Here is a 27,500-nt window from a genome sequence, read left to right on the forward strand (position 1 = left end):
ACACACACACTCAGAGGAAACACACAGACAGGAAGGCTCAAAGCAGAGGTTTATATGCTGTAACAGAGGCAGTCTACATACAGGTGCTGGTCATATCATTAGAATATCATCCAAAAGTTGATTTATGTCAGTAATTCCATTCAAAAACTTGTATATTATATTCATTCATTACACACAGACTGATATATTTCAAATGTTTATTTCTTTTAATTTTGATTATTATTACTGAAAACTAATTAAAATCCCAAATACAGTATCTCAGAAAATTAGAATATTACTTAAGACCAATACAAAACAAGGTTTTTTAAAAAATGTTGGCCAACTGAAAAGTATGAACATGGAAAGTATGAGCATGTACAGCACTCAATACTTAGTTGGGGCTCCTTTTGCCTGAATTACTGCAGCAATGCGGCGTGGCATGGAGTCCATCAGTCTGTGGCACTGCTCAGGTGTTATGAGAGCCCAGGTTGCTCTGATAGTGGCCTTCAGCTCTTCTGCATGGTTGGGTCTGGCGCATCGCATCTTCCTCTTCACAATACCCCATAGATTTTCTATGGGGCTATGGTCAGGCGAGTTTGCTGGCCAATTAAGAACAGGGATACCATGGTCCTTAAACCAGGTACTGGTAGCTTTGGCACTGTGTGCAGGTGCCAAGTCCTGTTGGAAAATGAAATCTGCATCTCCATAAAGTTGGTCAGCATCAGGAAGCATGAAGTGCTCTAAAACGTCCTGGTAGACGGCTGCGTTGACCCTGGACCTCAGAAAACACAGTGGACCAACACCAGCAGATGACATGGCACCCCAAACCATCACTGACGGTGGAAACTTTACACTGGACTTCAAGCAACGTGGATTCTGTGCCTCTCCTCTGACTCTGGGACCTTGATTTCCAAAGGAAATACAAAATGTACTTTCATCAGAGACAATAACTTTGGACCACTCAGCAGCAGTCCAGTCCTTTTTGTCTTTAGCCCAGGCGAGACGCTTCTGACGCTGTCTCTTGTTCAAGAGTGGCTTGACACAAGGAATGCGACAGCTGAAACCCATGTCTTGCATACGTCTGTGTGTGGTGGTTCTTGAAGCACTGACTCCAGCTGCAGTCCACTCTTTGTGGAATCTCCCCCACATTTTTGAATCGGCTTTGTTTCACAATCCTCTCCAGGGTGCAGTTATCCCTATTGCTTTATCCCTAACCCTTACACTGTTTTCTACCACATCTTTTCCTTCCCTTCGCCTCTCTATTAATTTGCTTGGACACAGAGCTCTGTGAACAGCCAGCCTCTTTAGCAATGACCTTTTGTGTCTTGCCCTCCTTGTGCAAGGTGTCAATGGTCGTCTTTTGGACAACTGTCAGGTCAGCAGTCTTCCCCATGATTGTGTAGCCTACAGAACTGGACTGAGGGACCATTTAAAGGCGTTTGCAGGTGTTTTGAGTTAATTAGCTGATTAGAGTGTGGCACCAGGTGTCTTCAATATTGAACCTTTTCACAATATTCTAATTTTCTGAGATACTGAATTTGGGGTTTTCATTAGTTGTCAGTAATAATCATCAAAATTAAAAAGCAATAAACACTTGAAATATATCAGTCTGTGTGGAATGAATGCATACATTATACAAGTTTCACTTTTTGAATGGAATTACTGAAATAAATCAACTTTTTGATGATATTCTAATTATATGACCAGCACCTGTAGATACAGTATGTCATCATCATAATGAGACAGCAAGCTGGGCAATGATGTCACTGCAAACATGCACAATGGAAAAAATAAATAACAGCCAGGATGTCATTCGCAAAGAGAGTCATGTTCAAATGAATCATGCACATGCCACACATGTAGGACAGGTAAAACACGCTTACCTGTGCACCTGCAGAACATAAGAAGAGATTAGAGAAGGAAGCTTGATCAAAGGAACACATCATTATGTCACTGAACTGGTTCGACATGTGAGAAGAATGCTGAGCGCTCCAGGTAAGATATAATGAGCTCTGATAGTGTAGGAGTGTTCTGAGGTGAGTTTATGTATGCTAGTGTTGCCATTGGTACTGAATCTCCTATTCTCCCACAAGTCCCAGTGTGTGGGTTTGATTTCCTTTTTTTATTTTTTAAATACTTTTTTCTGAGTGGGGCAGTCCCACTCATATTTTTCTTTTTATTCCGATATAGACAGTAGAGATTTGACAGGAAGGATGGGTGAGAGAGAGAAGGGATGACGGCCAGAATCTAATAGGGAAACCTGCGGTTACATGGTCGACGCTTAGTGTGTTACTAAGATAATTATGATCTAAATACCCCAGTGTCTAACATGCCACAGAGTGATCTTCTAATATGTGACAGTCTGGTAAAAAGGGCCGCATGTCTGCAATTCTCAAGTTGCGCAAATGAGCATATTACGAAAGTTAAAGTGTTGAATAGCCCACTCAATATAACAATCAACAATTTTAGGCTCTCTAAATACTTTTTAATTGTTAGCAAACTGTACTTGTTTATAAGTGGCTTGGGGGGGTATTCCGATGGTGTGGGGGACGTATTCCCTTCTTTTTACTGGCTGTTGGGCCTGCAAACCACCCCCACAAATATTATCACATGTGTGTGTGTGTCTCTTTGTTGAAGATGGAGGCTGACGCTCTAAACAATCTTTCAGCAGCCGATAGAAACATTGACAGTGGAGAATTTATGGACTCGTTCATCTTGGATTACATACATGCTGGTATTAACTCGGATTCGGAACCTGAAGATGACGAAGACGGTATCACAGGCCCTCTACTAAAGTCCAACTATAGTACAGGCATTTTGTGAGAAAAGAGGGGGGAACCTCAGACAAATTGCAACAGAAAATCTTTCAACTGTTTATTGCTCATAAATGTGTTATGACATATAAAAAGTCTTAAGAAATCCAAGTGGTGGAAAGTATATTTCTTTACCATAACCTGGTAACACGTTTTTGACTTTTATTCTGAAATTTAGTTTTTCTGACTTTTATTCTGAAATTTAATTTTTCTGACTTTTATTCTGAAATTTAATTTTTCTGACTTTTATTCAGACATTTTATTTATCGGACTTTTATTCAGAAATTTAATTTTTCGGACTTTTATTCAGACATTTTCTTTTTTGGACTTTTATTCTGAAATATATTTTTCAGACTTCTAATATTTTTTTTAAGACTTTTATTCAGAACTTTTCTTTTTCGGACTTTTATTCTGAAGCATCTGACAATTCTGTAACTGAGCATGTTGATGAACTGCTGCTTGTTTGTGTTGTTTGAAAGGAACATTAAGTAATACAAAAAATACTTAAAAAGTGTCAAAGTTTTTTTTTTATGGGTTAGGGTTAGATGGTCTGATATATTTGTAGGAATACCTGGAATATGAAATGATAAAAACCTTTCATTACAAATATATTGCAAGAAAACTAAAGCGGGGTACACACATAAGGATTTTCGGATGGCTGAAAACGACAGAAAACGCCCGATTATCAGATGGCTCTTAACATTTTCCTATAACAAAATCCTGTGGTGTGAGGTGTGTTAAGAGTCAATCTCTCCCGACAACCTGCTCGGAAAATGGGCGTGGCCGGCAATCGTAAATGTCAAATGTGTTCAATACTTACGACCAGAAATCATAGGGTTGCCAGATTTTTGGGTGGAATTAGCGGTTTTAGACTGTGGTTAGGGTGGAAAATGTCATTTCCATCTGGCAACCCTGCTCGAGAGTCCAACTATAACGTGGATGGAATGTAGCCAATCAAGAAGCGAGCTGACTTCTTCTTTTCGTTATTCGGCACTTTATTTGCCCTGTCGCACATGGTTGTCTCGTACAGGTCAGTCAGGGTACTATGTTAGATAATAATAATAATAATAATAATAATAATAACTTTATTTGTATAGCGCTTTTCCTGCAAACGTTGCGGCTCAAAGTGCTTTAATCATTATATAATCTTAATTTAATTATTTTGTAATTTAAAGGCAATATTAAAAGGATGGGTTCACGCGAGATTTCTGGCTTGGGGAACGAGACTCTAGTCTAGAGAGTCTGGAGTCTGTCGTAACGAAAATCTTTATGTCTGTGGGGTGCTGAAATGGGGAAATCGGCGCACACCACACACAATACGATCAAGGCTGTTCAATCCAAGATTTTGTTTCTTCATGTGTGGGGTCTGTCTCAGATAAGATTTCGGTTAAGATTCTGAAAATCCTTATGTGTGTACCCCGCTTTATGAGGGAGTGGTTGTCCTGGGGGAGTGGTTGGGGGTGGAGTTAACCAACTATTGTTCCCACCCATTACCTGCCTGTGAAAAGTGTGAAGACTTTGAGGGTGATTTTCTCTGTTGACTTGTATGACACATCATTTGAAAGCTTACAATCTACCCTTTCATAATCCATCAAAAACTGCCAAACAGACCTTGCCCTACTTGGGGCCTTTTTTACCAGACCCTGTCACATATGAGTGTCTCTAACAGGCTGATGAGGGATTGTTACCTGGCCTCGCCTGGTTTCCATCTGTAGTGAACTCTGCTGACCGCATCTGCACAAGAGAGAATACACACACCTGAACCAACCTCAGGAAACACTCACACACACACTTGCACGCTCACTCTCTCTCGCTCATTCACACAGTCCCTGTCCCAGGCCACCGTCCCACCCTGCCTGAAAACCTCAACTATCATCCCAGTCCCGAAGAAAAGCACGGTGAGCTGCCTAAACGACTACCGCCCGGTGGCACTCACACCAATCATCATGAAGTGCTTCGAGAAACTAGTCCGGGCCCACATACTCACACGCCTCCCGCCCAACCTGGATCCATACCAGTTCGCCTACAGAGCCCACAGGTCCACAGAGGACGCCATAGCGACGACTCTCCACGCCACTCTATCCCACCTGGAGAGGGGAAACAGCTACGCGAGACTGCTCTTCGTGGACTTCAGCTCCGCCTTTAACACCATCCTTCCAGACAGGCTAGTGACCAAACTACTAGACCTGGGTCTATCACACTCTATATGTGCGTGGATCAAGGACTTCCTGACCGACCGCCCCCAGAGGGTGCGGGTGGGCCCCCACACCTCCACAGCCCTCAGCCTCAGCACTGGGTCACCCCAGGGCTGCGTGCTAAGCCCCATCCTCTACAACCTCTACACCCACGACTTCACCCCCGTCCACCCCAGCAACTACATCGTAAAGTTTGCAGACGACACCACCGTGGTGGGATGTATCTCGGGGGGGGACGAGGCGGCGTACAGGGATGAGGTAGAGCAACTGAGCAAGCTGTGCAAGGTTAACAACCTGCTGCTAAACAAGTCAAAGACCCAGGAATTCATCGTAGACTTCAGGAGGAAAAAGTCCGAGATCCAGCCCCTGCTCATCGACGGAGAGAGCGTGGAGAGAGTCTCAACCCTCCGATTCCTGGGACACAACATGCGGGATGACCTGGCCTGGAAGGACAACACTAAAGGCACCATCAAGAGGGCACAACAGCGGCTATACACCCTGAGATGCCTCAGGAAACAACACAACAAGCAGGAGATACTGGTGGCCTTCTACCACGGCGCAGTGGAGAGCATCCTCACCTTCAGCATCTCCAACTGGTTCCACAGCTGCACAACAGCGGAGAGAAACGAGCTACAGAGAGTCGTGAGAACAGCACAGAAGATCACCGGCGCCCCCCTCCCCTCTCTGGAGGAGCTGTACAAGACACGCTGTCTCAGGAGGGCCTCCAAGATCTCCAAGGACCCGACCCACCCTGGGCACGTACACTTTGTCAAGCTGCCCTCGAACAGGAGGTACAGGACCCCGGCCGCTAAGACAAACAGACTGAAGGACTGCTTCTACCACAGGGCCGTCAAGGCCCTGAACACAGAAAAGGCCTAAGTTCTGGGCCCAGGACAGTCCGGACGGATTGTATGGCAGCTAGTGCTGAGGCACAAACATGTACATTTTCAAGCCTGCAAACTGTGACACTTTAAAATAATGTGAAAAAATACTTTTTGTGCAATATGACAACCCTAGTTGACTATCTGTGCAGTATAGTACAGTGGACTGTGTACATAGCCTTTATTGATGTAAACCAGCTCCTTACCTTCTTGTGATTTTATGCATCTATGCTTTTTCTAAAATGTGTTTTCTTTTTCCTTTCCTAACACCAGGGGAGCCACCCCTCCTAAATTTCGTTGTTTGGTACCTGTACTGTAGCAATGACAAATAAAGTCCATTCCATTCCATTCCACTTGTGTACTCTCTCACTCACCCTTGTCAGGCCCGAGCGGGAGGGGGAATTAGATGTGGTTGAAGTGCCTGTCGAAATCAGAGGGACCAATCAGAACCATGGAGAGGCAACAGTGGTTTTAAACAGAAAGACAGAGGCAAATACAATACAACACAACACAATACAACACACACACACACAAACACAACTGTAACTTACTAGTGTGCATGTGGGATCGGTCAGGCAGTGACTGCGTCTTCCTACGGATATGAACAGCTTTCTCCCTCTCCTCCTTCAAGATCAGCCGCCCCATGTTAGACTTAATCTGTACTCCCACACAAACACACAAAGAGAGGAGATATCTGTTAATACAAACATCACCTTCCAACAGTTACATTACATCACTAGTCAATGCATTCAAACACACACACACACCTTATCAAGCTCCTGCTCTTGCAGCGTCCTGGCGTCCTCAGTCAAGTCCTCAAACTCATCCTCCTGTTCTTCTTCTTTCTTCTTCCTCCACTCAATCTCTAGTAGGAGGAGAGAGACACCAGGCCAGTTATACAGTAAGAGTTTTGTAGATATACAGTACGTGGTAGCTACCTTATGAAACCATATGCATTAAATGAATCCCGAACCGTGTGTGTGTGTGTGTGTGTGTGTGTGTGTGTGTATGTCTGTGTGTTACCCATAGAGGCCAGTGAGGGAGGGCAAGGCCAGTACTCCGTCTCTATCTTGGATGGCAGGTTGGGGTCTGGTCTCTGGGCTGCTGGGAACTTGGACGACTGGATAATGCTTCCCTCTACGTGCTTACTGCCATCTAGGGGTGGGGGGATTCAAATATACACACAGGCACTCAGGACTGACCAATCCACAAACAGCACAAACAGCCCCCAGGTGAGGGGAGGAATTAGAGATAAAAGGTTAGTGAGAGTAGCCTACCCTGTTTGTAGATGGGAGGCTTCTTGTAGATATTGGTACCATTATCTGAAATAAAACACACATAATAATAACATGAATTATATCATGTTATTATGACATTAACAAGTTCATACAAGACGGCGGAGTAGCCTGTGACAACAGCATTCATAACTAGTGTCAGTGTAAGCATATGTCTGTGTGTGTGTGTGTGTGTGTGTTTGTGTGTACCTGGTCTGTGGAAGTGATGTAGGGGGCCGCTGGTCTTATGTAGCTGCAGAGTGGATCCTCCTGGAGACCCTTCATCCTCCCTATACTCCTCCCTGTTCTCCTCCCTGTTCTCCTCCCTGTTCTCCTCCCTGTTCTTCTTCATCTGCAAGACAAAGTCCAGTTTAGAGAGAGAGAGTGAGAGAGAGAGAAAAGAGAGAGAGAGAGAGAAAAGAGAAAAGAGTATGAGGGACCAGGGAGGGAGGCAGAGAGAGAGAATATGCAGAAGGGTCTTACCTCAGGAGAGGCAGGGGGAGAGATGGGTGGAGGGATGGGCAGAGAGAGAGAGAGAGAGAGAGAGGGAGAGAGAGAGAGAGTATGCAGAAATGTCTTACCTCAGGAGAGGCAGGAGGAGAGATGGGTGGAGGAGACATGGACCTCTGGAAGAGAACAGGAGAACACAGTTATATGACATACATCTGCATGGTGGGATTAGTAGCTCAGATGAGATTAGGTTGAAGCTGAAGTGAGGTTGGAGTATGTGTGTGTGTGTGTGTGTGTGTGTGTGTGCGTCTGTACGTGTGTGTGTGTGCTGATGAAAAGCTGAGATGAGGTTGGGGCGTGTGTGTGTGTGTGTGTGTGTGTGTGTGTGTGTGTGTGTGTTTGTGACTGTGTGTATGCATGCGTATGTGCGTGTGTATGTGCGTGTGTACGCACCTCTCTGCGTGGTTGGTCCAGGGATGAAAAGGTGAGGTGAGGTTGGTAGGTCATTAGGTCTGGTCTCTCCACCTCAAGGATGGCTTTATCTCTGGGCAGAGCAGCCAGGTCTCTGTACCCCACCACCTCGTCATTCACACGTGCCTGCATGGGTGTGAGAGACAGCATGGGTGTGTATGACAGAGAGTGTGCATGTGTGACCGTACTACTGGGTAAGCACATGTCTGAGTTGGTTTTACCGTGATGCTGGTAGCAGGCGACCCAGGGGCACTAGGACCTCTGGAGGAGGACAGGCTGCCTGGGGCTACCCCTCCCTCCACCTAGACATACCAAGTATCACACATCACAAACACCATCACCAACTCTGAACCAGGAGCATCCCAGCATCCTGGCTGTGTGAATGTACAGTGGGGAAAATAAGTATTCAACACATCAACAATTTTTAAATTCAGAATATTTCCATTGCAGCTTTCACATGAAATTTAGAGTACCGGTAGTAGACATTGGTATATTAACTCAATAAAACTACACAGCTAAAGAAATTGTAACACTCCAGTCCATAAACAAAGTTATGTGCAATAAAGGGGAATGAGACAGGAAAGAAGTATTGAACACGCTAACTGAAATGTATTTAATACTTGGTAGAGAAGCCTTTGTTTCCAATGACAGCTTCAAGACGCTTCCTGTACAAAAACACTAATCTCTCACAGTGATCAGGTGGGATTTTGGCCCATTATTCAACACAGAGAGTCTTTAAATCTTGAAGATTCCGGGAGGAATCCACGTTTTCCATTGGATTTAAGTCCAACACCTTCATTTTAGGGAGGGTTAGGGTTTGCAGTATGTTTTGGATCGTTGGCAGATCCACCCACGTCTCATCATCTTGGTGGAAGGCAACAGATGCTTCCCAAGAATTTCCTGGTACATCGCTCCATTCATCTTCCCTTCGATAATTTGGATTCCACCAGTAGCATGTGAATAGAAACAGCTCCATACCATGATCCTTCGACCTCCAAACTGATATTTTTAGAGTCATATGCAGAGCCATTTGTTCTCCAAACATGGCGCGTTGTATTGTTGCAGAGAAGTTTGATTTTGGTCTCGTCTGACCAGACTAAATTCTCCCAGTAATAGACAGGCTTCTCCAAATGTTCTGTGGCAAACTTCAAACGAGCTTCAACATGCCTTTTCTTCAGTAATGGAGTCTTCTGGGGTGATCGTGAATGAATGGTCTTTATTGTCATTGCTACAGTACAGGTACCAAACAACGAAATTTAGGAGGGGTGGCTCCCCTGGTGTTAGGAAAGAAAAAAAAGAAGAAAAAAAAAACTTTAAAAAAAATCACAAGAAGGGAATGGACACCGTGGCGGTGGAGTGCATTGCTTATTGTTTTCTTTGTGACAACTGTACCCGCTGTTTCCAGGTCTTTCTGGAGCTCTGCTTGAGTGGTCTTTGACTCTTGGACTACTCTTCTGACTCAAGCATGGTACACACATAAAGATAATCTGGCCGATTTTTGCCCAATTTCCCCCCTTCCGACCAACAACAGCAAACGCTTGGATGGCTTTAAAGATTATCCTACAAGATTATCCTGTGGTGTGAGGTGTGTTAAGAGTCAATTTCTCCCGACAATCTGCTCGGAAAATGGTCGGGGCCGACGATCGTAAATATTAAACGTGTTCAATATTTACGATCAAAAGTCTTCTTGTCTGTGGTCAAAACTGACAACTCCCAAATCCGATTGTGAGTTGTCAGTACTACTACCCTGATCACGCAAGATTTCTGGCTTGGGGGACGAGACTCTAGACTGTCGTAGGACAGATCTTTATGTATGTGGTGTGCTGTATTGGGAATATCGGAGCACACCACACACAATACGATCAAAACTGTTCAATCCACGACTTTTTTTTATCTTCATGTGTGGGGTCTCTCTCAGATAAAAATCTGTTAAGATTTAGAACATCTTTATGTGTGCACCAGGCTTAATTTTCTGTCTGCCTGGTCAGAAATCTTGCTCCTGTCAGTGGCCGGTTGATGGTCGAGTGATGTTCCTTCCACTTGCGCATAATGGCCCCAATGGTGCTTATAGGAACATTTAGTACTTGAGAAATCCATCGGTAACCAGTGCCATTACTATGCTGCACAACAATCTTGTTGCAAAGGTCTTGGGTGCGCTCTTGGGTGAGCCTCTACCCATCATGAGATGTTTATTCAGAGGTGGGAAACCCTTTTTCTAATTAGCACAGGTAGAACTCAACTCTTACTGTGTTCAAGACTTTTTCCCTGTGTCTTCTGACTTTATTGCACATATTTGTATGGATTGGAATGCTATAATTTCTTAAATGAGTTAAATGAGTTAAATGAGTTAAATGTCTGGTCTGGAATGTCTGGAATAGCTGCAATGGAAACATGTTGCATTAAAGTGTTGAATACGTATTTCCCCCACTGTATACTGTAGGTGTGCAATGTGTATACCTGTGTACAAAGTGATGTGGTTCAGTGTCTATAAGAGTGTGTGTTAAAGTGTGTATGAAGGTGTGTGTTAAAGTGTCTTAGAGGTATGTGTGTATACATGCTTATTAGGGTTTACTAGTGTAAAGGTGTGTGTTCATCAGGTTAAACCAGCAACATGATTCAGGCTGTGTTACCTTCTGCATGGCTGGACCACACCCCCCTCCTGTTGTCAAGACCAGATGGCTTTGAGAGAGAGAGAAAGAGAGAGAGAGAGAGAGAGAGAGAGAGAGAGAGAGAGAGAGAGAGAGAGAGAGAGAGAGAGAGAGAGAAAGAGAGAGAGGGAGATAGAGATAGAGAAAGAGAGGGAGAGAGAGAGAGAGAGAGAGAGAAAGAGAGAGAGAGGGAGATAGAGAGAGGGGGGACGACACATCAGTCAGAAATGGAACAATAATCAAGTTAGAACGGAACGGAAAACGAGGCAAATAAGCATCAGAGTTCTGCAAAATATCAGACTGGTAAGTGAGTTTCATAAGACCACCAATTCAGTGGATGTCCTGGGGGTAACGGGGTAACACACACACACACACACACACACACACACACACACACACACACACACACACACACACACACACTGGTGTCAGGAGAGAGCAGGTCCCTCAGGCTTGTTTGTGATGGATGGAGACAAAGACTCTCTGTAAAACAGTGAGAGTCAGCCTCAGAACTGACCTGGGACCAGCCTGGCCAGTGGTGGAGACAGAGAAATCATCTCTTAGGATACTGAACCTACTGAAGGCAAGCACTTTTGGAGGAGAAGCAAAACAACATGTGTCTTCATGGATCCTGCTGCTAGCCAGAGAGGAAATCCTCTGCCTGCTGAAAGATCCCCACTTCCTCTGACCCTCTCTCTCTCTTCCTCCCCTCCCTCTCTTTCTGTCCCCTTCCTCATCTAACTGTCTCTCTCGTCGTCCTCCCCACCCCTCCCTCTTCCACTTAACCTCCCTCCCTCCCTCTCTCTCTCTCCAACTGAAGTGTTTATCAGTTCAGCCAGCCGAGCCGACGCCCAGCTAGCCCTCTCACAGTCATCACCACGGTTACACTCCTCCCACCGGAGAACATCACCCCGGAGAGTATTGGCTTTCTCTCTCTACCTTTCTCTATCTCCCTCTCTTTCCCTCTCTATCCATCTCTCTTATTCTCTTTCTAGCCCCCCCACCCACCACCACCCAAACACACATGACATGCACACACACACACACACACACACACACACACACACACACACACACACACACACACTACATTAGTACCGGGAAGTGTGTGACAGGTCTGCAGCTCTGCGTCTGCTGAGAGAGTGCATTAACAGTGATCCACTGGGGATCTACTGTAGTCTGGGAGTGGATCCTGGGGCCAGATCTGTCAAGGATCTATACTGGGAAAAAAAGGATTCACCACCCCATCAAGTAGAGCAGAATGTAGAGAGTAAGTTGGGATATTTGTATAGACCCTGTAGCAGCTTATCTATGAAGGATAGATAGGCCATGTAGTATGTGGATACACATGTAGTCTGTCTGTGTAGAGATACTGTACAGTACACAGTCTCTATGATGGAGATGCTGTAGTCTCTACAGTGAATAGACAGCCGCTGTGGTTCTCAATGATAAACAGATAGATGCTATCTATAGGTGGACATATGGCCGCTGTTGTCTACTAGATAGATAGATGCCGTAATATATCTATAGCGGATATTCACACCCTGGAGGCCAGAGTCATAGAGAACTACTTTCCTTCCAACATGCCCCCATTTCCTGCTCTGAACAACTACACTCACCTCATCTACTGACCCTCTCACCTTAGCCCTTAGCCCTCAGCCCTCAGCCCTCAGCCCCATCGTCCCCCTTCCCCCCCTGATCTTCTTCCCTCCTCTAGCCATTCTGTCTCAGTAGAAGTCTGGCTGTCCTCTGTTTGAGAATATCCGTGGTCTGCATGGCTTAAAGGAGAGGTCCTATCAGTGAAAGCTTTTAGCATAAATAAGGAACAATAAATAACACACACGCGCGCCCGCACGCGCAATTATTATTATGTTTGTGAGCATTGTGAACAACCATGACAGATCAACCGTGAATTGTAATGTGATAAAATTGTACTTTCACTGACATAAGACGTTAGACACAGATGACACAGAAGTTAACCCATCTTAGCCATCACATCGTGTTTATGATACACAGTCTATGGTCGCCACTCCAAACTAGGGTCGGCTTCGTCACCGGCAGAGCTCTGGTTGTCCGAATAAACGGTGTCGTTTTAATACTGTAAATTAAATCACGTTTTACGTAAAAAAATGACTTCTAGCCTAGACCAACACAGCGTGTAATGACACTGAGTGATTCCTGGGGCCTAGTGCGGCCGACAGAAATCATATTATTGGCAAAACATGGTTTATAAACACACCATATGGGATCATATCGTATAAACACGAAACATGATCATATAGACACTAACAATAATAGAACGTGTCACATTTAAGGCCTTTAAATTATGCGCGCACGAAGGGGAGGGAGGAAGACAAGTGCGCCTCGCAGCAAAACAAGGCGCTGTAAAAAAAAACAGCGGATACCTGAATAAATGAAACAGCGATCGATCTGATCTTACCTCCAAATAACACAGAAAAAATTCGCAAGATTCAATTCGGCTCAGCGCCCCAGTTGGAAATGTGTAGCAGCATGTCCCAAATCCTAAGCCTACATCAGTCTGGTGTCAGGAGCGGGAGTCGGGTTAACGGTCCTGCTCACCGAGGAGGCTGGCGACGGAGGAGGGGGGCTGGGTTAGAGGGGAAGGAGGGGGGCTGGTTTAGGTACCGAGGCTGGAGCTGGGGGGCTGGGGGCTGGGTTAGAGGGGCAGGAGCTGGTCTCCCCTATGGACGGGCGAAGGAAAGTGCTTTACTCTGGCTACTCCTCAATAGCGGAGCAGTCCATTATTTGGCAAAGGGGATCATTCAGACATGATGACATTGCATTATTATTATAAAACCAGTAACCAACAAGTGTGCTAGTTAATCTAGAAAGAAAACAAAACGAATTACTTGGCCAAAAACAACGATTTTGACAAAAACACACACAAAAAACAACTTAATTGAACATCTGTCTGGCCTGTCTGAGGTGGTTTCGGTTTAGGGTGTGTTCGGGCGTTGGCCGCTAGAGGGCAGTAGGCCTATGCACCTTTAATCATCTCTCAAAGCGTCATCCAGCTGCACAGCGGGTACTGGGCAGGGCTGCTCTGGCCAGGATCAAACACTTTCGAGATGGATCTTTCTTTTCTTCCTTCCTTCCTTCCTTCCTTCCTTCCTTGAGTCAGGTTACTTGATTTGTGAGTCAGAGCCGGGTGAAAGCAAGGAAAGCAACGTCATCAATTCTATTGCTTGCACCAATCCGATCTGTGTGTGATCAGATCTCAAGGAAGGGAGGAAGGAAGGAATCCATCGCCAAATGATATGTTAGAGAAAATACATTTACTTCACATTTACCACATATTTGTAATAGTTTCATAGTAAATCGAGCATAATTAATCAACTATCAATAATTTGGCCAATCAATAAGGTTGTCCCTTTAAACAGAATGACGTCATTAAGTCAAAGTTCATAGCAATGGCGTCGCCAAACGGACTAGCATCTCTGGTGAGAACCAAAGTGTTAATGGCTGTTTTTACACTTAATATACACGTCGTATACTAGTTCAATGTGAATGTATATGTACATACAGTGTTACGCTATATATATATACAGCCTCATGTACATATGAGGAAATACTGCGTGAAGTGTGTCTGTCATCACTGTCTGTGTCTATCATCAGCTAACAAAACATGTGCCGAACACATTTTCATCACATTCATTGCATACAAGTTCAATCATTGCCCAGTAACTCACAACAATTGGTTCTTGTCTGTCTGTTATAGTTAGCAGGGTATCATACTAGGTCATTTAGTTTGCTAGCTTCTGTACTTACTAAAGGGAGCATAGAAAGCTAGCTGCCCCCCTAGATCATGGACAGAGCTAGCGGTCTTATGTTTATGTCCACACATAGCTCATTGACTAGAATAGGAGTAGTGGGATCCAGTGTTGCTCGATTGTTAGTGAGATCAGCTAATGCCTGAGCATCTCGTCACCCCCCCCCGCAGCAACACTGTAATAATAAGTAATGATTAATAACGGTGATGTTTTGGTGTCACACAGGGTGTGGAAGGAGCCTCGGCAGCTGCGCATGCGCTGTCACTTCCAGCCGATGCGTATGGGAACGATGTAAGTAGCCCCTCAAGAATCGATAATGTACAATGAACTGTGCTGTGTGCGCCACTGTGGAACAGCACATCTGCAGCTATGCCTAAGATGGACTGAACCATAAGTGAGTGAGGTCTAGCGGAGTTGAACCGAGCCACCCGTTGTCAGTGCCAGTCAGTTAATGCATGCCTGTGTGTGTGTCTCTTTATTTCAGCCCCAGCTTGAGGTGATGTGGGCCATGAAAGCCTACAATCATGCAGAGGTCTACTTCAATGTGAGTTCCCTTTTCCACCAAGGCAGTTTGAGGGCCGGTTAAGAGCCGGTTACCTAATCTCGAACCAGTCCTTTGTATTTTGACAGCAAAGGAAAACTGCACAATACGTGGGATCAGTCATGTGACACACACACACACACACACACACACACAGACTCCTCCAGTGTTCTCAGGTGAGGGTACTGGTGGAGGTTGTACTACCTGTTGAAGATCTAGATACCCAGATTCATCCGATCATCACAGATCTGTGATCACATTTGCATATAATAATGTATCTTAATCTCCCTCTTTAGCTCATCTCATCTGTAGATCCCAAGTATCTGAAGCTGACCAAAGTGGATGATATGATCTACACTACCTTTAGGGAAGCATTCAGTGACCTCAACATCAAGATGCTGGACCCAGATGCACTCAAATCTCCTGAAGCCAAAGAGGTAGGTTTCTCTGTGTGTTATTAGGGTTGGTGACTAGTTCTCAGTGGAGATAGAAATTGGACAGGCTCATTGTAATGCATGGAATGAGGAAAGTCTTCATCCTATTCCATGCATTACAATGAACCTGTCCTCCAATAGCCATCCCTGAGATCTATAAATCACTCAAGCAATTTTCTCTGGCCTCAGGAAGCGTTACCCATAGAATTAGAATGTAGAGACAGTGTTGTCAGAGCCCTCTGAAGGGTCATGAGAGAGAGACTAGACTAACCCTGTTTGTGTTTTTCGGTAGAAATGGCGTCCGTTCTGTAACCAGTTTGATGGCGTTGTGGAGGATTTTAACTACGGAACTCTGCTACGCCTGGATTGCGAAAGAGACTACACAGAGGACAACACCATATTTGGTATGTGACAAAAAAACAACATCATGTTATTAGAGTGAGACATGAGTGAGACTTTAACAGTAATTCATCCTGACTGTTATTCCTCTAGCCACCAGGATCCAGTTCTTCGCTATAGAGATCGCCCGGAACAGAGAGGGCCTCAACAACCCAGTGTACCAGGTCAAAAACCCCCAGAGCTAGCCCCACCCTACACCCAGGAATACTCCCCCCCCCCCCTCACCCAAGAACAGAGGCCCCGAGAAGCCTTGCAGTAACACACCTCATCCTACGAGTCAAAGCCTTGATGGAAAAACTGATGTTGAGTAAAGAGGTGGCCCTACCGTAAACTATTCCCAGGACCAGGTCCTCTCAGCCTACATGCACACAGGACAGTGCGTGTGTGTTTGTTCCAAACCGAGCATGGTGTACGTAGTTAAATTTTGTCTTATTGGTGCCAATCATACCTGCCAGGGGCCAGGCAATGTTTGTTTTTGTAATGACATGTCAGTGTTTCAGACTGTGTTTGATTTACCTTGACCCTTAACCTTATTTAAACAAGTATTTGGTTTGTACAGGACACATGAACTGAACCTGAATAAATGTAAATGCCCATCAAATCAAACCTGTGTGTTGCTGTCAATGCTGCTCCCATTTGACAACAGAATACAGATGGTATTTGAGACATTGGAAACCACCCTGGGACTGTAAATTAGTTCCCTAGAAAGAGTTCAGCAGAGTAAAAATACAGTGACATGGTAATACAAACCAATGACGTTTATTTGCAGTCACAATGCTTACACTATATGTAGCAGACATCCAAACAACTCAACCAGCTATCTGATCACTCAATGGACCCAGCACACATTCACATCAGGGAACCAAAACAAAAATCAGGAACTCGAATGAACATCCATGAGTGCTGACATGATTAGAGATGAGCTAGTCGTCACAAACAGTTAGCAGCAACATCGTAGAGAGTAGCACAAGTTGCTAATATACTCCATCCTGGAACTTGTATTATACAGTTCTGTATTCTACCAAAGGTTGATGCATTTTTCTTCAGTTATTTAAAATAAAACTGGATTCCTTCAGGGAGCTCTGAGGGCAAGAACTCTTATTCCAATACTGATGCTCTAAAACAGGGTTCTGCTTCTACGGTGCTCACAAACCCAGGCTTCTGGTTCTACGGTGGTCTAGAACCTAGGCTTCTGGTTCTAAGGTGGTCTAGAACCCAGGCTTCTGTCTGAGCTCACAGCTCCATCAGAGGTTCTAGCAATCACAGCACCATGGGACACCACACACACACACACACACACACACACACACACACACACACACACACACACACACACACACACACAGAGAGAGAGAGAGAGAGGCCTTCGCTACAGAGGCTAGGCGGCATTTAAGAACAGGAGGCTGTTAAACTCTTCTGGGACCAACAACTGTCCAAGACCAGCTCCAACACATCTAGACACTTTATGATGTCACGTCCCCGCTACTGGTCAGAAGGATCCAGAGCAGTGTAAACAAAATGGCTCTAACTCCACCCAGCCTACCAGAGGGGAAGATGTAGCCATTAATTACCATGTTGCTTATACTTTCCTAATCCTTACAGATCTACAACGAGGACACAAGAGTCTGGGGGTAGGGGGCTAGCTAGTGTGTCACGGTTGCATTGGGTGAAGCATAGAGCTGTGATTGGCTAGGCTATGTGGCAGAGGGGAATGAAACCCTGCCAACCCTACTTAGAGGGGGAGTGGCTATTTACAACAAGGCCTGAGAAAATATACAAGATGGATGCTCTTGACCATCTCTCTCTCTCTCTCTCTCTCTCTCTCTCTCTGAGCCTCATGGTGTTTCTCTCTGCCCCATTCCACTCCTCAAGCGCTCTCTTTCTCTCCAGCCCCAATCCATCACAGCTAAAACACTCTTTCTTTCACTCTAGTTTCCCTCTCTCCAGCTCCTGTAGAAAGTTTGCTCCCCACACAGACAGACAGGTGCACTAACTCACTAGACTGTAAAAAGTTCAATCACACATTTTTCTCATTTTATGTTTTAAATTCAATTCATTATAAACATTGTTCAAAATGTTATGAAAAAAAATGTACACTTGTTTTTGTGTGTTTCTATACAAGGCAGGCAGAAGCAGAGTACTACATTTACCAGCTTATCCCCTTCCCACCTACACTCCTTGCACCCCTCCCTCTCTCCCCCATAGATTCACTCCCTCCAGAGTGCATTGAGGTGCCCCCTCCTAAATCTTCCCCATAACCATCTGGCCCTTTGATCTCTTAACCCCCCCCGACCACACCCCCTTCCCCAGGACAGCCAGGATAGTGACCTCTAGAGACCAATTGGCTTTAAAATAGATCTGTATATATTTATATATGTTTATATAAAAAAAAGGAGGGAGGAACAAAAAGAGAGAATGGAAAGGTGCAGGCTTGTTAAGTGGGCGTCCCCGGGCATCCTGGCCCAAGGTGTGAGGAGGTGGTCGGGGAGGGGTGAGGAGGAGTGTGGGGGTGCAGGAGGGGGTATGGGACCGAGAGGGGAGGAGAAGGGGTGAGCTGAGGGAGACTGGGCGCATTTGGGTGAGACTCTGCCGTGTGGAATGTCAGCTCATCATATCGTTGCTGTTTACTCCGTATGTTGAGTTCTTCATGCTGTCGTTGACTTCCCTCCTGAATACTGACAGGTTCTGGGTAAACCTGTCGAGACAGAGAGATGTTAACGTTGCGTGTGTGTGTGTGTGTGTGTGTGTGTGTGAGAGAGAGGGTCTCATCTGTAGCGGTTCTTAATAAGGTGTGTTTGTGTGACTAACCTGTCACGGTTCTTGGTTAGAAGGTTGCGTTCTATTCCCTCCATCAAGTTCTCGAAGCACAAGTGCATCGCCTGCTGCTTTTCCGGAGGCTGGCTGTTCACGATGCTGTTCCTTAAGTCAGCAAAGTACTGCAAGACACAAACACACAGTGACTTCATGATATACTGAACTAATTACCTGGGATTGCTATTTCTTTTCTTTATTACTTATTTGTCATGGTAGATCTACATCTTGATTGAGCCAGCCAGGAGTTGAACGTTTAATATTAGGATATACTGATGGGGGAGGGTAATCTTTTAAAAATTGTTTTACGAACAAAGGCGTGAACATTTATCCAGCACGCTCTCTCCCATCAAATGATCCCTCAAAAAGCACTATACAAAATAAATGCATCATCATTATTATTACATTGTGTGAATGAGAGAAGGCTGCCCTTGCTGAAAATGTGGAGTTATAACTCTATCTATCCAGTCTCAACGTCATTCTGTAATAATTCTGTTACATTATTAAAGACGATTTCCCCACATTTCCCCATTTCTTTGCACTGTGAGAGAATGCATGATCTGCAATTCATGAGCTGCTATAAAAAACTAATGAACATCCTTCACAGCTCTTCTCGCCACATTGTGGTGGCTTTCGGCAGCGCCTCTGAGGTTTACCCCGGGGTATTAAACCCCTGCCAGCGGCGGTGTGGGGGTATTAAACCCCTGCCTGTATGTGTACCTTCTCGTTTAGGAGGATCAGCCCCAGTAGTGGCCGGGACATGGACCACTGGTTCCTGCAGTCCTCAAAGATGATGATGTTCAGCACAGTGGAGAGCATCTACAGGGACAAGATCACAGGACTCAGACATGGGTTTAGTGTGTGTGTGTATGTTGTAAAGGTGTGTGTGTGTTAAATGTACCTGTTGGATCATCTCTGGGTGTTGCTGCATGATGTGTAGAAAGCGGTCATCTGTTGCCATGGGTGCAGGCCGTTTCTTGGTGGAGCGAGAGAGCTGCTTGAACAGGTAGGTCACTATGTGGTCCAGACTGGAGCAACATCCTGTACACACCATCGTATCTGACAGACACACAGACACACACACACACACACACACACACGTTACTTGGGTGTGTGTGACCATGGATCCAATCTTCCAGAGGCAGAATCCCTGTTTGGGTTACTATGGCAACAACTGCTATGACAACACCATTCTTTGTTAGCGGTCTAATTGTAAAGCTTGTGGGTGAAATCCACACAATATATGCTCATTCATATATGAATCTATCTGTGTGTGTGTGTGTGTGTGTATTACCCAGCGCGGTGAGCCCCTCTGATATAGAGGACAGGATGTACATGACCACATGTGGTTCCAGACTGGCGATGAAGTTCATGTGGTCCTGAGTCAGGACCTCCAACAGAGAGTAGAACGACTGGCTCAACTTAGGATAGTCCTGTAGAGAGAGACAAGTGTGTCATTGAAACTGTCCATTACTCATCAATAGAAAACAAACATATTGTCAACTCCACTATTGAATTCCACAAGGGACTGAGAGGTGTGTGTGTGTGTGTGTGTGTGTGTATACGTGTGTGTGCTCGCGCGCATGTACCAGTAAGTCGCTGTGAGGGATGGACAGCAGCAGTTTGATAAACGTCTGCAGGGCGTTGTCAAGAGCGTCGTCTCCGTAGAGACGGAACACTCCGAAGTTGACGTAGTTACCGCTGAGGACCGCCTTGAGCATGGAGAAGCACACACTCACTCCCTTGAGCTTCACCCCGTACACCTGGTCCTTAGGCACATCCCCCAGGGTCAGTATACGGTTACCTACAGAGAGAGAAAGACAGACAGAGGTGTATGTGGTGTCATGTGTAGGTGGTGAAGCTTCAGGGGTGAGGGGTAGGTAGGCATCTGTGGGGGTGACGTTTCAGGGGGTGAGGGGTAGGTGGTCATTTGTGGGGGGGTGAACGTTCGGGCCAGGTCATACCGTAGGTGGTGATCATCTTGCTGGTTTCTCTGAACAGCAGGATTCCGTTGGGTGACGACACATCGAACTGTAACCTCTGTGACCTGGAAACACGGGGGGGGGGGAGGTTAGCTGTCAGGGTCTTCACACACACGGATAGAAGACGACTCACTGCACGTGTCTGTGTGGGCACCTGTTGTGGACGAGCTCGGCCATGAGTTTGAGGACAGGTGTGGTGCATGCTGGGACGTGATACCAGAGTTCTATGGCCCTCTGCAGGATGGGCATGTAGGTTGGGTATCTGAGGTGCAGGGTGAAGGAACGCACTCCGGTAGGTAGTACACTGCTGTTACCTTACAGATAGGGCTTTCACACCGGCAAAGAACCGTGCCGGTTCGCGTTCGCGTTCGGAAACCTCTGAACCTTGGTGCTGTCTGGCGAACGAGCCCGCGTTCATACCAGTGTAACCTGAACCATCCGCGTTATCAACGCTGGGTTATGAAGGGGCGGGATAAACAAACATTTCACAACTAGATGGCAGCTACTTCACTGGAAATGAGGATAATATCTTCCACTACTACAGTATCTGAAATAAACACAATTTTCTGTGAAACAAAACAAAAGACACTTTCTACACGCGTTCTTTTACTAATCAGCTGCTCCGTTACTGGAATAGAAATGGCTTACGAAATTCGCGTTCGCGCATGTCCGCGCGCGTGTGCGTGTGTGTGTTTGCTGAGCATGTGAGGAAGATAGAGAGAATAATGACACTTTTGATATTGTTTTTGTTCACTAATGATTAGATTTACATTAGATTACATTTTGTCTACTTCCTCCTTGCTGGTCTCTACAACCTAGAATATGACACACCCACTGACGACGTCACGGTTCGCGTTTTTGGTTCACTTGAGAACCACTATTTTTTGGTGCCCGCTGCGAACCAACTTTTCAGGTTCCGAACCAATTGAGCTTCGGTCTGAACGCGCCGGCCGGTTCCAGACTTGGTTTGCGAACGCGAACCGGCACGGTTCTTTGCCGGTGTGAAAGCCCTAAGAGAGAACACACGGCCAGGAACTACCAACAGCCTCGTGGTTCGATCATTAGCAGCTACGCATCAGGTCATATCAGGTCATGTTAGAGCTCAGGGGTCATTGGTCAGTAAAGGATACATCCAGTCGAAGAGCATCATGAAGCTGGTTTTTGCGTTGAAGGCAAAGGCGATACCCCTCAGGTCTCGGACCAAACCCACCAATGTCCTCTACAGGAGACAAGACACACCGTTAGTGTATGTGGCTTTACACTGGCAAGAATGAGAGAATGCCTTGAGCGTGTGTTTGCCTTACTTTGGCCTCCTGTTCGTTGAAGGTGTTGGTGCTGAACATCTGAGCCACAGCTTCGAACGCTGCCGTTAGAGGAAGCATAAACTGTTCAAACTGGTCCTCATCTTCACCTACACACACAAAACACACCCGTATCAAACCATGGATGGAACAAACAACATTTAGATAGATAGTGTGTGTGTGTGTGTGTGTGTGTGTGTGTAAGAGAGAGAGAGAGAGAGTGTGTGTGTGTGTGTATGTACGTACGTATGTATGTATGTATGTATGTATGTATGTATGTATGTATGTATGTATGTATGTATGTATGTATGTGTGTGTACCTAGGTCGACCATGAGCAGGCGTCCCAGGGCAGTGTAGAAGGTTGTCCGACAGCGCATGTCGCTGAGGTTGGATTGGTTATTCACCCCCAGGAAGGAAAAGTGCTCGCTCTGACATCACAGGAGAAAGGCATCATTCGGGGAAAAGAAGTTGATGATGCCAGCCAGCTCGCATCCAGCACCCTCCAGAGGCGGGGATCGAACCAGCGACCTTCCGATTGCTGGCCGGCCTCTCTAACCTCTAGGCTACCTGCCGCCCCCATAACTGGCTGTTGAGTCGTGGTGACCATCACTGAAATGCTGCTTTAATGGTGGATAATGTCTAGTAGGCGCTGTCATGGCATTCAGTGACATTTAAGAGAATCATAATGCTTTTAAGGCAATCCATGTCTTCACTGAGTGGTTGAAATGATAGAGGGAGGTTTCCAAGACACAGATTAAGCCTACATTTTTGCATTTTAACATTTTATCCAAAGCGACTTACAATTAGAGATTACAGGGACAGTCTCCCTGGAGAAAGACTACCAACTGACTATTGTTATTGGTAAATTCAGTAGAGCTTCTCAATTGAACATGGTACTTAGTTCAGACTCTGGCTCCAGGAAACCAGCATTCAGGGTTAGGAGAGAGGGTGCTTACTGTGTGGTTGTTCAGCATGAATTGAACCGCGGAGAGTTTCACCAACTTCCTCACGCTGCTGTATGTGCACAGAGACGGTCAAGGAGAAAACTCAGAGAAAACTTTACAACAACAGAACAACCAACACATTAAACACTCGCATGCAACAGACACACAGACACACAGACAGACACACACAGACACACGCATACGCAAAGGATATCCTATAGAGAGGTCATTGAGTAGTTGAAGCGTCTTGGAGGTGATTGGTTCACACTGTCCCCAGTACTTCAGATTGGTGATGCTGCAAGAGTAAATAGTAAGACTAGATGATGAAACAGTTCTACTAGGGTCATAAACACAAACACAACAATGTTGGTTACACTAAATGACCAACAGTTGAAACTGCATGATATTGACAGGAAATCTATCAGCTCTATTACATGATATACAGTATATGCGAGAGAGAAAACCAGTGACACTGAATGATATGAGCAGCAATAACACTAGAGGACTTACACAGTTATGGTAGAGTTATGGTAAAGTGATGCGCTGACTCACATTTTGCCAATGAAGACGCTGAGCACCATGGTCTCATCATTCAGCCCCAGAACCTCAGATAGCCGCCGGTACAGCTGAGACAAGAATGCACGCACACACACACACACACACACGCACACACACACACACACACACACACACAATCAACTCATCACACAGAGTACGAAGTGCCTAGCTTACATGCATATACACACACAGACACACTATTATAGTGGTATATCTTTTATTAACTCTAAAATATAACACCTACTTAACAACTAAAACATCTCCACAAGGTGAATGACGTTCATGTATTAATCTGGAACACATCAGCTTTGCTCTCTAAATCAGGCTATTGTTCGTCACTGGGTAGATTCCTATGTGACAGCCAATGTGTTTGGCTTCACAGAAAGTGAGCTAGAGGGAGGCAGAGAGCTGTGACGCAGAGAGCAGAGCTGAGAGTGCTTCTCTAAAGTGTCAGGAGGGTTCTCTAAACTAGAGAGAGAGAGAGAGAATGAGAGAGAGAGGGTCTCATTGTGGTCTGGGATATTTCATTCTAAACCTCAGACTGAGAAACGTCAGACTACAGACTCATACACTCACAACGAGAGAGCCTTCTAGAGTTCTTCTCATACTGGGCATTCTAGAACACATCTCAGACTAGAGTTGCTTTCGTAAATTGCACCTGAGCGCACACTGGGTTCAACGTCATAAAGGGACCAAGTCATTTGATTGGACAAGAGGCATTCCATGAGTGCTGATCAGATTTCCAGAGCGAATTTACGAATGCAGCCTAGGAGAGTTCTAGAAAAAATCCCTTCCTCCCACTTCCATGACTGCAGCACATCCCTTAGCCATGACTGCCTGCTCCACTAGCCACTGCTACACAAACATTCCTGGCCCCTACATGTTCTGATAATCCCTGTGCTAACACTACCACTGACCAGTATGCTTACGCTATCACTAACCATTCCACTTGGGTGAGACCATTAGGAGGGGTAGGGGGGCAACTAAGACCAAACCAAACAGACACAATGGGTGGAAGGGTGGGCTATTCTTGCAACTATTGATCACTTATCTGGGCCGTTCACATTTTGCAGTTTCTGCCCAGAACAAAGAGAACACAGAACTCGGTCAGTGAGCCTGTCCACTTGAACGATGTCAACTAGGGTCTATATACAATGGCAGGACAGAATCTATACATCAGCAGTGGCAGCTGAGACTCAGAGCCATAGAAAAGGCTGAAGTCAGCACTACAAGACAAACAATTGAGTCTGGGACAAAAGACCTGCTCGGTCATATCAACTCAGCTCCTTTCCACCAGTAGAGGCTTAGCGAGGGAGGGAGAGGTGGAGAGAGTGAGGGGTAGTGACGGTCAGGCCAGGGAGGTTTAGGTATGATCTCATTTCCACAGGAGATCAGGTGGGCTCTGAACTCTCTGTCTGTCTGTGATGCCATATCAATTGATAAGAATCCAGAACAATATGTTCACGGCCAATGGAGTAGGTAGCAGTAACAGATAGCGGTAGTAGCAGTAGTAATATTAAATGGTTACCTTGGAGGATTTCTGCACCTGGTCTCCGATGTAGATCTTCCTGAACTGTTCAAAAAAGCTGAGCATGGCCAACTCCAGCCTCTCGTTTCCTGCCTGGGCCAGCCGAGAGTCCGTCAAGTTCATCAGTTGTAGTACCCTGAGAGACGCGCACACACACACACACGCTTAATTACAATATTATTATTATTCATACACACTATTGAGTGTGTCTGACGTAAGCTGTACAGCAGTGTGTGCGTGTGTGTGTGGGTGTAGTGTCTCCATACCGACACACTAGTTCTCCGTCCATGGCGTCCTGCTCGTCTGTACTGGCGAATGACACTCTGCCTCCGATCACCGCTCCGATGATGTACACCAACCATGTCAACCGACCTGGCCATGGAGGAGGAGGAGGAGAAAGGGAGCGGAGAGAGGGGGACATCAGACAAATCCCTCTTGGTGCCCCCTGTATTCCGTGAGGTGTGTAAGCTGCTTGTGTGAGTGTGTGTGTACATGTACATGTACTCACCCTCCTGAACAGTGATGTCTATGGTACTGGAGTTGGTAGACTGAAGTAGTTCCTGGTACGACTGAGCGGCCTGGTCAAACAGTTGAACCAGCAGAGCGCAGGTCTTCTCGTACTCGCACCTCCCGATGGTGGACAACTGGTCTAACTGTTGCTGAACTAAACCAGCGTCATCTAGAGGGTCCTCCAGACCATCCCTGTAGAACACATACACGTTGAGGGGATGGGGGTCACAAAAACACACGTTGACATGATGTTCCTGTTCTGTCCTCCTCATATATAGCCAGACAGGTAGCTAAAACACCTCCCGTCATCAAGAGTCTGGAGACAATATGGCAGTGGAGTGCATTGCTTATTGTTTTCCTTGTGACAACTGTACCCGCTGCTTCCAGATTTTCCCTTGTCTCTGGGGCTACTCTTCTGACTAACTTTCTGTCTGCCCGGAAATCTTGTGAGGAGCTCCTGGCCGGTTGATGGTCGAGTCATCAACTCTTTTCTAAATAGGACAGACATCAGTCTTCACATTATCTTGTTTTAGCCACACCGTCTAAATTCTAAAGAAGAATTGTTTATCTTATGTGCCAGTTATTTGGTTCAAGCTTATTAGATTAGATTTGTTTTCCAAGTTATATCCTTTTAAGAAAAGGAGCATTGTAATTCATTTTAACATGTTCAAATGTTATTAGGCAGACATTCTACAGTGTAGAATCTACACTGTGTTCAGAGACTCAAGAGATAATAAAACAGCTGCGTTGACACAGAAAATCTGTGTAGGCCTACTTTTTAAAACATCTTATCAATTCCCATCCCTACCCATCATGAAATGTTTCTTGCAGGAAAGCTTGGTGACAGGGGCTGGTGTTTTGTTCCCCATGTCGGAACGCTTATCCTTTTTCTCTTTTTTTTTAGGGATTATGAATGTGCAGATTGTAAGCTTTCAAATGATGTGTCGTGTCTTATTTGAATGTTGGTACACCTCAAAACAAATAGCAGAGAGAAATCGCCCTGAACTAAAACAGACTGTGCTCCAGACTGCTCCATCTAGCTAGCAGCTAACAACAAAGAACATTGCTATGTGACATATCTAACATCTGCATGTTTAGCACATCATAACATGCTGATAGAACATGAACATGCTAAAAACACATAACTACACATAACTAGATGATCACACAGTCCTTGCTTTTGAAAAGTCCTAAAACGTAAACAAGTACCTATGACCAACACTCACCGAGTACAAAGCAGAACGGCAGATGATGGTGAATCATGTATCGAAAAAACAAGCTGAGTTTGCTGACAAATTATAGGTATTTAGAGATCCTAAAACTGTTTTGTTATATTGAGTGGGATCTTCAACACTTAAACTTTCGTAATATGAAAGAAATACTGCAATGCAAATATGTTGAATAAAAGAATAGTTGATGTGTTGAATATTTATTTCCCCCACTGTAGCTACAAATAGCTATGGTAGCTAGTGCTGTCGTATGAATGATCCAACAAGGAAATAGCCACACATAGCTACGATAGCGCTATCAGGGTTTTTCCTGCCAAAGGCTTGGGTGGCCCGCCTAAGGCTTTTTTCATCCCGCCTAACGGCCAAGCTCCACCATGGCCATCGAGCGTTGCGTCTAATGTGCGTTGCGTCCGAAATTGGGATCAAATGCATTGTAATCAATGAAAGGTGCTCCACCTGCTGCGTCGCGTCACGTCAGCGTTGCGTCCGATGGCTGCGTCCAAAGTAGACTTTCAAAAAAGTTTGATTTTTGACGGTGGATGGACGCAGACGTCACAATGACGGCTCACCCTTGAGGGCGAAAAATATATATTTTTATATGCGACAAATGATAGATTGTACCATGATGCCCAGGTGAAGGACCGAGCATGGGGTGAGATCGGGTCCACACTTGGATTATCAGGTAAGATATAATACGACAACTACTCAGCTATTGCGAATTGCTATTCACGGGAGTCAGCTGTCAATCACCACAGGTGCT

General features: G+C 45.4%; 3 protein-coding genes across 3 annotated transcripts in view; 1 reads left to right on the forward strand and 2 right to left on the reverse strand.

The window, feature by feature from the left end:
- The window catches only part of dmtn (dematin actin binding protein), a gene marked incomplete at its 5' end in the record, with an annotated part of 11,980 nt that extends 1,278 nt beyond the window's left edge, over nucleotides 1-10,702 (reverse strand). The window contains 12 exons of the mRNA XM_080529506.1: nucleotides 1,863-1,870; nucleotides 4,481-4,526; nucleotides 6,243-6,289; nucleotides 6,420-6,525; nucleotides 6,636-6,733; nucleotides 6,892-7,023; nucleotides 7,146-7,190; nucleotides 7,353-7,494; nucleotides 7,724-7,768; nucleotides 8,046-8,189; nucleotides 8,285-8,365; nucleotides 10,694-10,702. Of these exons, the coding sequence (XP_080385632.1) occupies nucleotides 1,863-1,870; nucleotides 4,481-4,526; nucleotides 6,243-6,289; nucleotides 6,420-6,525; nucleotides 6,636-6,733; nucleotides 6,892-7,023; nucleotides 7,146-7,190; nucleotides 7,353-7,494; nucleotides 7,724-7,768; nucleotides 8,046-8,189; nucleotides 8,285-8,365; nucleotides 10,694-10,702 (903 nt within the window). The remainder of the gene's footprint in view (nucleotides 1-1,862; nucleotides 1,871-4,480; nucleotides 4,527-6,242; nucleotides 6,290-6,419; nucleotides 6,526-6,635; nucleotides 6,734-6,891; nucleotides 7,024-7,145; nucleotides 7,191-7,352; nucleotides 7,495-7,723; nucleotides 7,769-8,045; nucleotides 8,190-8,284; nucleotides 8,366-10,693) is intronic.
- Nucleotides 10,703-14,142: 3,440 nt separating this feature from the next.
- Nucleotides 14,143-16,465, forward strand: pbdc1 (polysaccharide biosynthesis domain containing 1; the record flags this gene model as incomplete). Its single annotated transcript, XM_080530289.1, has 6 exons — nucleotides 14,143-14,172; nucleotides 14,728-14,793; nucleotides 14,987-15,046; nucleotides 15,340-15,480; nucleotides 15,770-15,881; nucleotides 15,970-16,465. 6 exons carry the CDS (start codon nucleotides 14,143-14,145, stop codon nucleotides 16,059-16,061), a joined length of 501 nt encoding a protein of 166 aa, XP_080386415.1. The 3' UTR covers nucleotides 16,062-16,465.
- Nucleotides 16,466-18,133: 1,668 nt separating this feature from the next.
- The window catches only part of xpo7 (exportin 7), a 15,992-nt gene continuing 6,625 nt past the window's right edge, over nucleotides 18,134-27,500 (reverse strand). The window contains 17 exon segments of the mRNA XM_080528246.1: nucleotides 18,134-18,571; nucleotides 18,685-18,812; nucleotides 19,408-19,506; nucleotides 19,589-19,746; nucleotides 19,982-20,120; nucleotides 20,277-20,491; nucleotides 20,652-20,734; nucleotides 20,824-20,931; nucleotides 21,800-21,888; nucleotides 21,974-22,080; nucleotides 22,291-22,399; nucleotides 22,928-22,988; nucleotides 23,127-23,210; nucleotides 23,468-23,541; nucleotides 25,002-25,137; nucleotides 25,268-25,373; nucleotides 25,510-25,703. Of these exon segments, the coding sequence (XP_080384372.1) occupies nucleotides 18,478-18,571; nucleotides 18,685-18,812; nucleotides 19,408-19,506; nucleotides 19,589-19,746; nucleotides 19,982-20,120; nucleotides 20,277-20,491; nucleotides 20,652-20,734; nucleotides 20,824-20,931; nucleotides 21,800-21,888; nucleotides 21,974-22,080; nucleotides 22,291-22,399; nucleotides 22,928-22,988; nucleotides 23,127-23,210; nucleotides 23,468-23,541; nucleotides 25,002-25,137; nucleotides 25,268-25,373; nucleotides 25,510-25,703 (1,984 nt within the window). The 3' untranslated portion in view covers nucleotides 18,134-18,477.

Source organism: Nansenia antarctica, assembly GCF_963989245.1.
Source record: "Nansenia antarctica genome assembly, chromosome: 4".
In the NCBI taxonomy this organism is placed as follows: Eukaryota; Metazoa; Chordata; class Actinopteri; order Argentiniformes; family Microstomatidae; genus Nansenia; species Nansenia antarctica.